The sequence below is a fragment of the Arachis hypogaea genome, chromosome 5 (genome assembly GCF_003086295.3).
Source record: "Arachis hypogaea cultivar Tifrunner chromosome 5, arahy.Tifrunner.gnm2.J5K5, whole genome shotgun sequence".
In the NCBI taxonomy this organism is placed as follows: Eukaryota; Viridiplantae; Streptophyta; class Magnoliopsida; order Fabales; family Fabaceae; genus Arachis; species Arachis hypogaea.
Genome location: NC_092040.1, coordinates 112,549,171 through 112,566,104, shown reverse-complemented (window position 1 = coordinate 112,566,104; position 16,934 = coordinate 112,549,171). Strand labels below are relative to the sequence as shown.

Here is a 16,934-nt window from a genome sequence, read left to right as displayed (position 1 = left end):
GGTTACAAAGCTAGCATTTAGCATTTAGTTCAGGATTTCACTCAATACATTGTCATTCATCAAGTACAAGTACATGATGCTTATCCAGTATACAATCACATCTTCTCAAGGGCATTTTCTGTCCTCAAGTAGTATATTAGCATCAAAATTGAGTACTGTGATTTGAGAATCTCATTCGAGTGGGGCACAAGCTTCACCAATTTGTGACTTTAAGCTTGAACCGGTTAATCCCTTCTTTCCCCAACTTTTTCTTCCGTAAAATGGTTTCAGTATGTAGTATGTACAGATAAAAAACATGGTAGGTGACAAATGAGTCCATGAGTAAAAGGATATCTTCTTCCATCTCCAAGAGCTGAGTTTGGATCAGATATCATCCTCAATACGATATTCCAATAAAGCTAAAATCCCTTAGTAGTGTTCCTCATCCTTCAATAGTTCAATGAGAGACTTAAAACACTTGGCCAATCAACATTAAAATTATCACTTTAGTTGAGATGGGGCATAAATAAGAATTATCCACTGTTTCAAAATTGGAAACTATATAGAGTGAGACACTCATCAATCGCAAAATTGGAAAAACCCTTGATCAAATGATTCCCTCCTACACTAAGTTATGATGTTTCTTGCCTTGATACACTATCTTCATCAAAACTATTGTCTTCATCTCCAACATCCGAATCAACATCTGAACCTATGTCCGAGGTCAAATTTCCCTCTTCATCCTTATCCTGATCCATTACATCTTCACCCTTGAAGTCCTCATAGGCATCCTCCACAGCTACCCTTGTTATCTGCCCCATCTCATCATCCAACCTGCTTCTCCTGTATCCAACCAATTCCCTGTCAATCCTCGCCTTCCGGGGGCTCAACAAGACCAACTCAGCCAGCTTCCTCCGCGCCAAATACAGATCATTTGGCTCAATCAACTCACCCTTCCTATAAGCCTCTCGCAGGAAAACCGTGTGGAGCTTCCCCTGGTTCCCCCTTGTCGACACGTAGAAAATCCCCTGGTGCTGGAGAAGGAAATCCTTCAACTTATTCGGCAGGTTCATCGCCTGCCGGAAGTGTGCGATCCTCTCCAAGGTAATCTTCTTCTCCACGGTCAATGACAACAACTCGTGGATTGAGGCAACAGCCCTCTTCTCCATCCTCTTTTGCGCCTCAATCGACCTCAAATCAAAGCCAGAAACATCCTCATAAGGGGACCAATAAGGTAACCTCTGCCACTTCCACATTGCAATCTTAAAATACTTCCCAATCTTAAAACCTGGTGGAAAATCAATTAGAAATGAGAACCTAACATCTTCAGCATCACCACCTCTCTCCCTGTAAATTCTCTCTCTAACATTCTCAATTGCACAGACTGCTAAACTAGGTTCTCTTTCTACAAGCTCAATGTACTTGTTCCTTCTCTCATTTGCATCAACTAAGCGAAAAAATTGAGGATACCTTAAAACCACCGAGAATTCGAAGTCGTCCGGTAACCCTAGAGCGGAGCGTGCGATCCTCACGTGCTCGAGGCGAAGCCGCTGCGTGTTCGACATCATGAGAAGCTTGCGGAGGCACGTGACGGCGCGTGGAACCTGAGCGAGCAATGCTTCATTCTCCTGCTTGATTTGGAGGATTGCCTGGCGCGTGAGGCGGCAGAAGAGCACGCGCTGCACGGGGTGCTCGAAGATTTCGAAGACGTGAGGGAACTTAAGGATGAAAGCACCGACTGTGTTGCGCGTGAAGCCTATGCGGTGCGCTAGGGTTTCGAGGCGCGAGATTGGGAGCGATTGGTTGTGCTCGTTGAGGATGATGTTCTGGACCTTGAGGACCTTCCGAGTTTTCTTCTCGACTTCCATGTAGTTGTCGTAGCCGTGGTCGCGAACCCTCTGCATTTTCTTCGGGATCGAGGTGGATTGCGACATTGCTCGCGTGGGATTGAAATTCGGATGATGGTGATGGTGATGCTGAATCATAGGGATATTTTTTATCTTGCTTTTGATGAGCTTGGAGCTGTGTACGATAAAGGTTCGCATTTTGGGGATTTAGGGTTTTTGTTTATCTGATGAGCTTGCTTCAGAGTTCAGCTGAGAAGTGAGCTTAACGACAGTGGAAGGGTATAAACGGCATTATACAAAACATTTGGGGCGGATTTGTAAAATACTGAAACTGATGTGGGATATTTTGGGCTTCAAGTTGGGTTGTGTTTCTCTCTATAGAAGGCCAAATTCAAAATAAAAAACAAAGAACCTCTTTTTGGGTCAAGAAATAACCTTTTATTGAAACACGTTGACGAGAAAAATTCGCGAAAAACTATTACTTTGATTTTTTTAATTACTTTTTTTTGTTGTAATTATTTTACATATTTCTAATGAGTTTCCACTTTGTTGTTGAGATTGTCATTTTTATATAAGATTTCTTTATTCTGTTATGTATAAATGGAATTGCAACTGCACGCACATGTTTCACATTCTAACCCATAAAAGAAAGGAATATGACTATGAAACCAAATATTTTTTTTTTGGCAAGTCTACCATTTTTTTTAGCCATAACATTCTTTTTTACTCTCGCACTCGTGTAGCTGCCTCCTTAAATATTTTACATATAGGAGTTTAAGATAAATATTTTGGCTAACATATGTTGTTAATAGATCAAAGAGAATCATTTTTAACATGGTTAAGAAGAAGATATAGAAAAAAATTTAAGATTGAAAGCGTAACTTATTGTCTGTTGAGAGAAGATTAATTTTATTAAAAATAATTGGAGAGGCCATTCTAATTTACATTTTCTCCTACTTCAGATTATTAGATAGTCTAATCTTTAATATTCACTCTTTACTGACTCAATTCTGGTGGGATAAAAAAGAAAATAAAAGGCGAATAATATGAATTAGCTGGGACACTATGACACATTCAAAAAAGGAAGAAGGTCTTAGTTTTAAAGACCTTAAGGCTCAAACTCTTACTCTATTAGGCAAACAATATTGGAGAGTAGCAACACATTCTACTTTTCTATTGGCCAGAATTTACAAAGGTAAATATTTCAGAAACGGAAATATTATAAATGCAGAATCTGAAACACTCCCTTCTTAGGAATGGAGAAGTGTTTTACAAGGTAGAAGTGTGGTGAAAAAGGAACTTACCTGGAGAATAGATAACGTTATAAACATTCGTACGTTTGATGACCCATAGCTGCCTTTTCCATATCCATTCACTGTGCCAATAAATGCTCAATACTCGTTTATTGTTGCTCCCAGAGTAAAAGACTTGATTATTGAAGAAAGAATTTGGAATCAGTCATTCATTACAGAGATCTTTTCAAATGATATTTCAACTAGAATTCTATTTTTGAAAATTAAAGGTAGAGATAACACACTCCAATGGACACTAAATAAACAAAAGAAATATGATACAACATCAGGCTATAGAGTGGCGTACCTATTCTTGCACTCTCCACTTGAATTCTGTCTAACTCATATGCAGCAAAAAACTCCCTGAATTAACCTTTGAAAGATGAAGCTCCTTCACAAAATCAAATTGTTTATCTGGAAGTGCCTCCTTGTCGGCTCCCGATTTTAGCTTAGATTCACCAGAGATTTCCTGCAACACCAACACTGTGTCTCCGCTGTCAATAAGAGGGACAAAACAATCTCTCGCTGTCTTATGTAATATCCAACTATGAGAGATGTTTCGTCCAGTAGTTCTCAGAGTTTGGCATCCCCACCCATCCAATTATTGAATTTTGGTCTTGGTAGAACATCATATCGGAACAGCTTCGTTCAATGGCTGCTATTCTATGTTGGAACTGTTGGAAAGCTAAAAATCTCTGTTTTTAAAAGAACCAACACCGCCCCAACTTCTATTCTTGATACTTCCAATAAATTTTTTCAAGATATTTAATGTCTCCATATAACTTCTCATTAAATTGGTCCACAAATCCTATTCTCTTAAAAGAAGTCTACTTTCACTTCTTATAATTTTTTTTTTAATTTTCACCGTTAGATTTCTTTTTAAATGTGATTTATTTGAGATATCTCCATCATTCATCGTTTCTTGTCCTGAGATGGACTCATATTTCATTTACAAAATTTAATAAAATATATTTTTATCTTTGAAAAAAAAAAAAACAAAACCAAATATAAGAGAATATAACAAATTAAAGTATGAATAGTGACGGTTCAGGTACTAAAAGCACATAAAATATAACAACTAAGATGAATATAACTACAAAATCACTATCCATAAGTTCATCTTAATATCTGTGTATATCATCATAGTCTATATAAGCAAAAGTGCAAAACCATGCATGAACCAGACTTGTTTTTCAGGTGAACGAGTCAATACCCGAACCACTACAATTGCGGTTCGTTCTTGACTCCGAACCCCTTTAACAATCACAACCCTCTTCTCTTATACTATTACTCTCATATTATTTACACATCCAAATATGTAAACCCTATTTTCACTTTTCGAAGCAGAAAATTATAGTTCTCTTTTTTATAAGAAACAAAATGAAAACGTAAAAGGCTGTGTGTGAGCAACTACGCAACTCCTAGTGAAGCTTTGATCTTCTGAATGGTGCCTGTGATGAGGTCGTTCACGGTTTCGACTGACTCCGCCGTGAGCTTGGCCGTGGGGAGGCTGTTCAGCAATATCTGTAGCCCAACTGTGAGCAGGCATCCGGAACTGCCACCGTCATCTACATCTTGTGTGCCGGAATGACCATCCGGATGAATGGTAAAGCCTGAAGGGATGAGTGCAACATATGTGGAATCTCCTCCACTCATTACCACTTTCAACGATTCCACCTCCACCGGCGAATACAGCAACGCCGAGCACGAGGTATCGTTCCATGTCTCCTGCAAAAACAGCGTGTTGTTGCTGCTCTCGCCGCCATTATTAGCCTACAAACATCCAAATTAGATAGAATCAGTCGGCTACATGCAAATGGTAAAAAGTCACGTGCAGTTATCTTCATATAAAGTTTATAGTTGAAAGTCGTTAGATAACAATTTAGTCAAACTTGTTAAATCATCTAACGAACTTCACATGAATACAACTACTGCGTATGAGTTTTCGCTAAAAAGAACGCTTACATTAGCACGAAGGACCGATAAGGAATTTCCATCAACTTGTCCTTTGGAAATGCGAAGCATCTCCTTCATTTGTCCAATGCCGGATAAGATGACCCACTCCCCTCTCATCCGTTCGTCACGCAAGAAGTCAAACACCCTCTGCCGCGACACCGGCATCCAGACTGAAGTGGCCGCACACAAGACGATGCTAGGGGGCTCACCGGGGACATCAGTGTTTTTCCGGGTCATAACTTTGATCTCATCACCAACATTGCCGAGATGGTGTGTGTCCCATTTTTGCGATGAAGACAGACAAATCCCAGAAAAGAAGTTATTAGCCATGCGTTGCGCAAGCTTCAGCATGCTTCTCCTACCAGCTGGGCTTATGGCTGTGGCGTCCTCGCTTGGGATTGAAGAGGACATGTGTATTGCCAAACATTCACACTGCCTTTGGAGAGTGGCAATCCATCTAGGAGCGCCGAAGCCGAGGCCGGAAGCAATCAACGGCCGATAGAGTTGGTGAATGAGACTCTCATCATATTGGGAATGCTCAACCCAAGTAATCTACAACAGTTGAAAAAAAGGGGTTTATGTTGCAATCACACTTCATTGGCACATTGGTTTAGGACAAGTGAAAATATTAGTTATCATAGATTCATACTCCAACTTAATGATAAAGAAAATGTTAACACAAAAACCAAATATAATCATAATTCAATAACCAAATATAAGCATCAATATATTGTTTACAAAGCAAAGATTGAAGATCCCAAGAATATAAACAAGAGAAACATGTAAGGACAAATAACATTATATATACATTTGATACCATAACAAAGCTATGGTGGAAATCAAGTGCAATGTATTGGGAAACCAAAATATTGGCTATGAAAAACCTTATGGCATGCATTTGAAACTTACAAAAGAAAATATCACAATCTACGTAAAAGATATCTAAATCTTAATGTAACATAGAGCAACACTTGCCTTTGAGAAACCATTGGGTGTATCTTGCACAAGAAAGCCTGATGGAAGCCTCTTAAAATTGCGACCAGCATCAATTGAAGCATCTACCACTGCCCACAACCCTTCTGCATGCTGCTTGCAAAACCTGAGGAAGCTCAATTGACGAACAGGAACGAGTGGCGAAAGCAATTGAATCTCCGCTTGCATCTGAAAAGCATTATTATTTGACCCTCCTATCAGACATCAGTTCCAGCCAAACAGGAAAGAAACAAACATTCAGAATAGAGACATACCACTTGCAAAGATCCATTTCTTGATCCACCCATGCCACTAGCTATAACATCAAGGGTTACAGCTCTAGAAACCATAGAAGGAAACATCTCCGACCATCGTTCCTAAACACAGAAATGGTCGATAAACTCATCAAATTATGAACACCTAGAAGAAAAGTATGGCTTCTAATGTATTGAAGTAATGGTTAAACATCATCAAAAACTAAGAAGTTGGCCAACATATTCATACCGGGTCCATCATTGTTTCAACGAGGGCTGAACTGTTGATTATTACTACACCGGTTTCTCTCGAAGCTTCAGTTACATATCCCGGAGATGTTGGAGAAATAAAAGAAGACATTCTTGCATACTCTTCTTGGTTCAGAATTTCCTTCCCGCCATCCATCTTAATCCAAAGTGGGCTATCTGCCTGAGCCATCTTGAGTAATTCGTCCATAGCCACTAATGCAAGTTCCAATAGCATAGATCTCTCCGCATGGATTTCATTTCCCATCAACCCCATCGGTGATCTAATCCCAGAAATCGCAGGCAGAGTGCCCCCTGAAAAGTCCCCAAAATCAAGCCCCATTGACATGCCAAGACCGCTTGAACCACCACTAAAACCATTCCTGCCAATACCGAGCTCTAGACCAGAATTCGAGGCAGGCAAGGACATGGGGCTGGCCAATGATGAGATTGGCCTGCCAAGAAACTTGTTCGCCAAGGCACATATACGGTTCAATTCATCCTTCAACCGAGCATTTTCAATTCTAATCTGATGCTCATCAAATGAAATTTGCCCTGGAATGGCTGCTCCACCACAGTTGTTGCACATTGGGTTTGCCATAGCTTCCCTCATCACACTGTTCTCAGCTCGGAGCCTCTCATTTTCCTGCTTAAGAATCATGTTCTCATGGCGCTCGATTTGCGTCTGAATTAGAAAAAAAATAGATTCAATTACTCCTCTATGCAAATTGCACCAAAAAAACCTGCATAATAAAAGTGTATGAACACTAATAATGTACCCCAACCAACCTTCATTTGGGTTCGTCGATTTTGAAACCAGAACTTGACTTGCTTATTCTCCAAGCCAAGCCTTCTACTAAGATCTGCCCTTTGCTTCTCATCAGGATGATTACAATCCTTGAAGAAACTATACAAAACCAATATAAGAAAACATTATTAGCACACAACTAGAACAATAATCTCGTCCTTTCAATCCAAAATATCATTTTCTATCGAATTTCACAAGCGCCAAGTATTTTGGAACTAATAGAGTAACAATCAAGTTTGCAACAAAAGAAGAATTCAGAATTTCATAAAGCCATACGCTTCAAGCTCCTGAGTTTGGTGAGGAGTGTGCCTGTGGTATTTCTTTTTCCTCTTTGGCTGATCATTAGCAGCTTCTTGATCATCACCAGATGCACCTTCGAAATTGTCGCTACCGGACCGGCTTTCATACCCATCGTCCTTAATCCTGCCCAGCAAACCGCCGTCAAAATGATCTCCAATAAGACCCAGTTCACTGTGGCCCTCCATCATTTCCCTCTGCTACATAATAGCCCAACAATTAGCAACCAAAACAACAACAACAATGAACAATAAGATGCACAAATAAACCAAATTAAAGGTCAATCAATCCTAAAGAAACAAACAACACAAACACAACAGATACATAAAAGAACAAAGACAGACTAGAGAATTACATTGGAGAAAGACAAGGTAGGGAAATTTTGCTTTGACATTGAAATGAGAGGAGAAGAAAGAGGTAACTCAAAAGCTGAGAAACCAGGCATGAATGGTTCTTTGGAGAAATATCAGCCACAACTCTACCACCAATGTTCCCTCTTCCCACCGTTTTGCTGCTATAAAACGAAACCCTCCAAAACCCCCCACAAAAAGTTAAAAGCTAACAAATTTTTTCAATGGACCCTTTTTTCCTCAACCTATGTCCCAAAAGCCAAAAGCTTCTATTCTATGTTACCGAACACTCTACTCTAGTCTCTAATTCCTTTATCATATGACTACACCTTGCTACGGCACTTTTTCAGTTTGAACTTCATTACTCATATTCTTGACCTTAAACCAGATTGAACTGAGCAAAAGCATTGACAATCTTGTAACATATTGCTGAAATTAATAAAATAAAACATATAAAGAAAAGTATATAGACAACCGAAAAAGGTGTTTGTGTTTGCTTGTCAACGGTCCTTGCATGACTTTAGCAGCGTTTTCTCTCTCTAGAAGGAAGAAAGTCTATTCTATTATGCCAGAAACAGATGAAAAGAGGAACCGGACAACAAAAGCCCTTTATTTCTGGTCCAAAGTTCACACCTACCTCTCTCTCTTTCTCTCTCTCTAACCCCCCAAGAGATGAGAAAGCGTTACAAGGACTAAAAACAAAGAAGAAGAAGAAGAAGAAGGAACGTTACAACAGTTACAAATAATAAGAGATAATGCCACCCCCCATTTTATTTATTCACTGTCAGTACTGAAAAATTATGAATGGATAGAAAACCCAAAGGCCAAAAGTCCCCCAAGAAGACAAAGAGCCTTCTTTAATTCCTTTACTTTCCTTCTCCACAGTGAAAGCGATATTATGATAAGCACAAGAAAAGGGAAAAGATTGTGGAAAGTACAGAAAAAACCGATATAGCTTACCTTTTAGTTTGAAACAGTAACCAAAGTAAAAAGGTCAGAAAGCAATTTATTTTCTTTCACACACACACTCTCTCTCTCTGATGTCTGCGGAAGAGGAACAGACAGAGAAATTAGATAAGCATTATATATAATCATCCAATTATTTATTTATTTATTTATTATTATTATACAATTCAACCACAAGTGAACAAAAAAATTGTATTTTTTCTTTTGATTCAACAACAGAACTGAATAAAAAATTAGGCTTTGCTGACTCACAATGATATAACAGTAATCACAAAGTCAAATGCAATTCAACCCCCTCGAAATTTTGTTTTATCGTTCTCCAACACCACACACACGTAAAAATAATAATAAAAAATTAACCTTTTTTTAAAAAAATCAAAACCCAAAACCCATGAAATTGCAATAGGCTCTTCTACCCTTCATCCAATGGCATCTACAGTTGTCTTTTTCTCTCTAAATCTTCTATTCTGATGATGGTCCCTTTCTCTCTCTAGCTGCTGTTTCACTTTCTCTCTCTTCAATTGAGGGGAGGAATGAGAGTAATATATAGGACAAGGAGAGAGAGTGGGGTCCACTTCCGAAAGAAGGGGTTCGAGATTTCCGCCCCTCACTCGCCCTAGCGCGTGACACACGCGCGTGTGCTCTGACATTACCTGATTCTAAGATTGCATTGGCAACATTTGGAGAAACGTGCGTAAGGGTAATATGGTCATTTTCTGTTAAGACGATAAGGCCGTGTTTGGGTGAATAACTGAATTTAGGTTTGAGGATCTTTTGGTTGATCACTGGCGTGACCATAAGATTATGTGACAAATCTAAATTATTCAATTATAGGATCTTGCATGATTTTTCTTTGTTCAATTTGCAAAGAAGGAAAAACCAAGAGAAGATGTTTTTTGATAAGCATATAGAAGATGATATTCACCAAGTCTTTTTTACATATATTTTTATCCTAATTCTAATTATTTGAATCTTTTTTTTCTATATTCAACCTTTGAAGATTAGTTTAAAAGGAAACAAATCACAGATTTTTTTCTTCTTTGTGTTGTCGTTGAAAAACACGCTTTTATTTATATTCTTTCAGATATGTTAAAATTTTTCTAAAATAGCAAGAAAAATTTGAATTCCATTGACCATTGTTGTTCTTGAAAGTGCAACCACAAGTAAAAACATATATAAGATTTTTCATGAACGCAAAACCTTTCTTGTTCCTTCAACTGAAACGTTTTAGTTTTTTAAATTAAGAGGTCAAACTCCCACGGTTTTTTTTTTTAAAATCTCATTTAATTTCAGTCTAATGTAACATTATTTCCTTTCCTTTTTAGTCTAATATAACATAAATTTCTTGCATTATCATTATTTTTGGGTTTTTTTAACAAAAAAAAAAACTCAACACTATAAAATAAAGCGAACAGAGGATAAAAACAAACGAAGAAATAGAAAAAAAATTAATTAATTATAATTATCATTATTATTATTATCATCAACAATCAAATATATATATATATCGTTTTTAAAGAAATCACTCATCAAATAATTTGGCTTATTGTGTGAAATTATTTAACATTATCAATAATCAAAATTATATTAAATAATTTTTTGTCATAAGCGATATCTTTAAATATTTGTTTATTAATTTCCGTTTAGGAGGATCATAATTCTTTGGAATAGTATAATCAACCTCAACAATTCCATGAATGATCCAAAAGCACTTCCTTGGCTTGATGATTGTTCAACACAGCATCTCAAATATCACAATCCAATTTAATGATTTATTGTTCAAATCTATCTATCTAACATGTTTAAATATATTTTTTTACCTATTTACAGATTAATTTTCCCTTCCCTCAGCTTCTTTTTTATAGATTTGGATCCTCTAAAATTAGAATTTCACTTTAGACTTTAGAGAGTAAAGTGTGATCTTTTACTCTTGAATAGTTTTTCTTTTATATTTATTATTAGTCCAACTTATGAAATTAATAATGAGAGATCATACTTTACTCTTTAAAATAAAATTCAGACTTTAAAAGATTCAAATCCCCTTTTTATATTATGGACTATGGAGTGTAAAGTAATAACTAAGCCAATCCATTTTAACACATGAGAACATAAATTAATAAGAATAATGCATGCCTAAAATTAGCTAATACAATAACTCTTACCTAATATAGACATACAAAACTGCATATAAAAAAAATCATAATATCAAAGAAACAATAATTTAAAATTATTTTATTTATATATAACTGTATATATGTCATAATTTTTGTATGATTACATATTTATTATGCCTAATATTATGTATTTATTATAACAGTAATTAATAGATGTAAAATACGATAATTTTGGATTGATTTTTATTATCTATTAAATATTTTTTTAAAAATAGAAATCGGTATATGTATGTTTGTATGTTTAATAGATAAAGGTTATCGCCTTCCATTCAAAAGTATCATATACAATTTTTGCATGATATGGTTGTGTATGTATATATATCTACTTTCTATTATGAACAAAACATTAGAATCTTTACAAGATAGATATATATATATGATAGAAGTGGAATATTCGGGTGTCTATATATATGTATACAAAAATTGTTATTTGTTTTTTAAAATTTAATGTTTTGTCAATTTTTTAAGAATTTATTATTATTTAATAAATTTAAATATCTATTTTTACGATATTAATTATTTAAAAATAAAAATATTTAGGGTTAGAGTTCTTGAGTCACACTCTAATACTACTGAAAGTTCTATCTATGATGTTACAAAATCCCTAATCTCTCACTCTGATAAAAAATAAATAAATAAATAAATAAAAATATGTTTTTATTTTTTTTAAACAAAACGTTATCATACCCTATTACTTCACAATAGTTAGAATTAAAAAGCATAATTATGATACACGACACAATATGATATACAATACAATATGATATTTTTAATTAAGATGAACTTTGTTAGAGAGACAATAAAAAATATTGACAATGTATACAATGCGCTGTAATTTTGATCCAATACAAAAAAAATAAAAATAAAAAATTTTCAAAGTAAACATCCCTAACCTTAATTTATCGGTACCATTTACCCAAGGATCCTCTTTCTTCCAAAACTGCCACCATCACCCTCAGCAATCATCTCACTCATCGGCGGTAGAAGCTCTGCCACCGTCAACCATCGTCGGCCCCCCGTAGTCCCTCCCCCCTCCCCTTGCGTCTCTCTGTCACCGGTAGTCGTCAATGCGGAAGGTAGGTCATCCCGCTCTCTACCGCACCAAAAGCCATCCTCGGGTCGTTTCAACTACCGCAGTATCTCTCTCCATTAGTCTTATTCCTGGTCGATTAATGCCTCAGACCAGTAGCTGCTACGGCACCCATCCTCGTCTGGCGTCGACCTTTCAGCAACCACGCGGCCAACCTTATTCGTGCGTCCCAAGTTTGGCCAGAAGCCCCCGCACCCAACGGCATCGCTATCCTCTTCAACGCATATCTACATCACCGCACAGCTTCTTCGTACCCACACAACTTTCTAGTGGCATTGCCGTCATTCCCAAAATTTTTCTATCAGTGGAGCTCTCCACCCTCATCGGTGTATCAAAAGGTTAAGTGGTGACTAAGAGTTTAGTTGATAACTAGATGTTTATTCAATGAATTTTGATGCCTTACTTGATTGTTCTGGTTCTGTACACCAAAATTAAATGTTGTTGCTGGTTTACTTGATTTTTGCTTAGTTAGTACAGTAATTTTGGTATGTGGTACGGACTTCTGAATACGAAGTCACTTAATTAGTTGACCGTAGTCAATCTTTGTTTGATTCAACATGGATGATTACTTTACTACGTATTCGGATGGTTAGTTTTCACTCTAGCGATTCCATTTTTTTTTGCATCATATACTCTATGGAGTGTGAGTTTGTTGAATATTTGAGCACATATTTAGTTTGCGCACAGATTACTAATTATTCTCTTAAATTGTTTAAATTGGTGATCGAAAATTCTATACTTGATGACTAAGGGTTTAGGTGATAACTAGATGTTCATGCAATGAATTTGGCTGAGTTACTTGATTGATATGCTTGTGTATACAATGATTGGATTTTTAAATATTGGATTTATGTCAACAGATTATGGATGTGGCTAGTTTCCTTCCTTCTTGTATTGTAGCCTTCAAATTTTTAAATATCGATTTAGTTAGTACCATAATGTGGATGATTACTTTACTATGTATTTAGATGGTTGGTTTTCATGCTAGTGATTGTTGTTTGTTTTGAATTGTGAGTTTATTGAACACTTGAGCACATATTTAGTTGAGCACAAATTACTGATTATTTTCTTAAATTGCTTAGATTGGTGATTGAAATTTTTTATACTTGATGACTAAGGGTTTAGCTGATAACTAGATGTTCATGCAATGAATTTGGCTGAGTTACTTGATTGTTCTGCTTCTGTGCACCATGGTTAGAGTTTGAAATATTGGACTGATTTAAACAGATTTCTCATATTAGTTGACCTAGTGAATGGTTATTCGAAATAAGACGAATGATTATATTACAATGTATATGGATGGTTGAGTTTCATTCAATAAATTAATGTTTGTTTCAGTTGAGTGATTGATCTTTTGCTTGTTTTACTTTATGGATTTGTGAATAACCATTGGTTTACTGAGCATTTCACTCTGTAGTTACTTTCAATTATGTGAAAATGTGTGAAATGAACATGTAAAGGAATTTTCTTGTCTTGTAAGTGGTTATGTTTTTTTTAGCTTAAATTATTGATTGAAATTAATTGTTGTTGATCTAGAGACAAGCTATATCTATATGTTTGTGAATTTGGGTTAGGTTTTGTTAATTTGGGTTGGGTTTTTTTAATTCGCAGGTATGGTTCCATAGAATTTCAGTAATTATTTCTTGGTATAAGATTTTTAATGGTCTCTATTTGTGAAAAAAAAGATGAAAAAGACAGCCTTTTGGTTCTTTTCTCTGGGAATTTATCTTCTCCTATTAGTGCAGTTGGAGAAAAGTCTGTTTCTGAACCAAGTATTAAATTTGATCAACATTCTGATGTAGTTTTATCTGGTGATACATGTTTTGCAATGCATTATGAATCTCCTGAAATTGATTACTGTGTCACAAGTGTATTATGTACCTAAATAATACTGACATCCGCTGCTACCCACATATTGTGGGATTTTTTGTTGGATTCTTCAATAAGTTATCTTTTTATAATATCAATTTTGAGAACTTTGCTTCTAGTAATACTTTTGAGGTTTCAAATATTTTGTCAACTTTTGGGTCACATAAGTTTGACTTCTCAAATTATTTTAAATTTGGTTCCTCTGATTCTGCATGCATTTCACTGGATCATTTTTCATTTGTTATAATTTACACTACTGACTTTTTTCATAATATAAAGTGCACTTATATATGCTCTTCTTAAGTGGAGAAAATATTTTATTATGGAGACAAAAAAATTAAAAGTTCCAAAATTAACATGAAACATGTCAAAATTTTTCCACGTTTCACCCTCAAAGTCCAGATCCAAACGTATGGATGCTTCATTATTTTTTTTTATTTGGATGATTTTATTGTTGCAAGATTAGACAAAATTATGTTAAATTCAGTCCAAATCAAATAAACATTTAAATTAGAATAAAAATAATCATCTGCCTAACTAGTAAAATGAACACCTGGCCTATTTTAGATTGACCACAAGTTCTAAACACACCAATTATTTTTTTTATTTATTAGACACTTAATTTAATAGTCACATATATTTTATAATTTATTAATTTATATTTTAAGAAAATGACTAACTTAAATAGGATTAAGCATGTTAGTGAAATTTCAGTTTATAATAGGCACCATGCTCACAATATTTTTAAACAAAATCTTCTAATCAAGCAAAATTATATTAAATTCAATCAAAATCAAATAAATATCCAAATTAGAATGAAACTAGCTATCAACCTACCTAGTAAAATGAACATCCGGCCTATTTTAGTTTTTCTTTTAATTTTTTTGTTTACATCAACACAGCAAGATAATAAATTGTATTACAAATAGTATATCCAAAATAATCATCTACTTTAAAAGAAAAAAACCATCCGCAATTATAGTAAAATGAACATCCGATTTAGTTTAAATGGCTTAAAAAAAATACAATTTAATATTTGTTTTACAAACCTAAATGTCACAAAATATTGTTATTTATGTCATTGTCTCAACCAACATAGAAGGAAGGAGCCAGTCAAGATCAAATGAGTATTTAATATGAATTAACATCAATATCACAGTATAAAATATCACATCAGAAAATGTTGAATAAATAAAATTAGGTGAAAAAAGAGTAGCCAAAGATAATTAACAATAAAATTAAAGATCAAAGTGCAAAAATATCACACTAGAAAAAACAATGTACTAAAATTAGGTGATAATAAATCTCATGTCTATATCAATTTGAATAGATCCAAACACAGAAAAATAACATGAAAAAATAATGTGTAACTATCTTAAGTGATAATGAAAATATAAACTAATTAGGACTGATTTTGTTTTCATGACACAAGAGAAATAAATACAATAGTCATACTTTATACATGTACATGAACACACTAAAAACAACAAATGATATGTTTATGTTCTCAACTTCTCATATTCTCTTGGAGAAAAATGTTGGTAACGAAAAGCTAATATAAGCTTTACATAAAATTAAATTGAACTAATTTTCGCATAATTACTTGGAATTTTTTGCTTTGAATTTCTCAGCTGCAGCTTTAACACCAGTTTTGGGCAAGGAGATAGGTTTAAGAACACTTTTAGAATTAAGAGCCTTCCTAATCTTAACAGCAGTCCAAGCAGCACTCAAAGCATGACCAACAGTACCAAACCCTTTTTTTGTCGCCTCAGCAGCCTGATCTCCATATCCGCAATATAAAAATGTCCAATATCACTTTTGAACTGTTAGAGAATGAATGAGAATTCAACCACACATCTAATGTATATTTATTTAGACAAAGTTTTGTATTATCTGTTGACTACTTACTAACACAATCTTCTTTTATGTATTATGTAAAAGTTTGCTACGAAATGCAACTTAAAAAGAGACATTAAGCATTAACTATAAATAATTCCCAATTGGTTTAGTTAGGGGTTATTACTTTTAGTTACTAACCATATTATTCTACCAGACAACTCTTGACGAACGTGATGTATATACTATCTATCTCATTCGCTCAATAAACAATCCATATTACTCTACACATGATTAGTTTGCAATAGGTATTTTTAATAGGTATTTTTAATGATTAGTTAATCGCTTCATCAATGAATATTCAACCATAAAATAAACAAACAATCCTGATTCGATACCTGTTGGAGACCAAGAGGATCCAAAGACCTTGACTCTTCTTCAATATCATCCCAAAAACTTTGGTCTTCTAAAAGCCACAAAATAATAGTTTCTATAAGTCTCATCTATGGGAAAAAAATTCAACATGAGTAAATTAAACACCCAACCTCATGAAAAAAAACCTCCAAAACATAAAAAAATACAAAATATCCAATACAGTTTTATTCAAACTTGAAAAATTAATGACACGAAGAACATAAAAATTGAAACAGCACTGCAAAGAGGAGATTACCGTGTTGGTGGGCATCAGTCGGGGAGAACAGGATCGCAACAAGTCCAGTAGCGAGCAGAGAGGAGGCGGTCGGGCAGTGTGGGGTGGCGAAGTTCAACGGTTGCACTAACATTGGCCGGTGTCACGACAGTATGGTGGAGGGCGACATGAGGGAGGACGCGCCCGTTGAGGTGCGATTGAGGAAGGCGACGTGAGGGGGGCTTGGTGCAATGGAGGGTGGCAATGCGAAGGAGGAAGAGAGGATGCCGGCGCTGAGAGGAAAGAAGAAAAAGAACGGCGCTGAGAAAGAATTAGAATTCAAAATGGGTAATTATTAAAAATTAATTAA

General features: G+C 35.2%; 2 protein-coding genes across 7 annotated transcripts; both read right to left on the bottom strand.

Moving 5' to 3' along the window:
* On the bottom strand, positions 1-2,233 carry LOC112802828 (protein ROOT PRIMORDIUM DEFECTIVE 1). Its single transcript, XM_025846187.3, has one exon. It carries the CDS (start codon positions 2,022-2,024, stop codon positions 612-614), a length of 1,413 nt encoding a protein of 470 aa, XP_025701972.1. The 5' UTR covers positions 2,025-2,233; the 3' UTR covers positions 1-611.
* Positions 2,234-4,208: 1,975 nt separating this feature from the next.
* Positions 4,209-9,479, bottom strand: LOC112802827 (homeobox-leucine zipper protein ANTHOCYANINLESS 2). 6 transcript variants are annotated; one of them, XM_072237866.1, is made up of 9 exons: positions 9,220-9,479; positions 8,962-9,045; positions 7,631-7,848; positions 7,336-7,453; positions 6,551-7,231; positions 6,322-6,423; positions 6,050-6,235; positions 5,084-5,626; positions 4,209-4,891 (listed from the first exon to the last, which is right to left on the bottom strand). In XM_072237866.1, the coding sequence occupies exons 3-9, from the start codon at positions 7,840-7,842 to the stop codon at positions 4,529-4,531; spliced, it is 2,205 nt and encodes a 734-aa protein (XP_072093967.1). In that variant the 5' UTR covers positions 7,843-7,848; positions 8,962-9,045; positions 9,220-9,479; the 3' UTR covers positions 4,209-4,528. The 6 variants fall into 6 exon arrangements, with proteins under 6 accessions (XP_072093967.1, XP_025701970.1, XP_025701968.1 ...); XM_025846185.2 differs by having other exon boundaries at positions 9,328-9,455; XM_025846183.3 differs by lacking the exons at positions 8,962-9,045; positions 9,220-9,479 and adding an exon at positions 8,007-8,896 and having other exon boundaries at positions 7,631-7,851.
* Positions 9,480-16,934: the final 7,455 nt, after the last annotated feature.

Coding starts and splice junctions, on each gene's coding strand:
- LOC112802828 (XM_025846187.3), bottom strand. CDS start 2,024: ATGCGAACCTTTATCGTACACAGCTCCAAGCTCATCAAAAGCAAGATA.
- LOC112802827 (XM_025846183.3), bottom strand. CDS start 8,096: ATGCCTGGTTTCTCAGCTTTTGAGTTACCTCTTTCTTCTCCTCTCATT. Junction 7,852..8,006: donor CTACCTTGTCTTTCTCCAAT/GTAATTCTCTAG, acceptor GCTATTATGTAG/CAGAGGGAAATGATGGAGGG. Junction 4,892..5,083: donor TATCGGTCCTTCGTGCTAAT/GTAAGCGTTCTT, acceptor GGATGTTTGTAG/GCTAATAATGGCGGCGAGAG.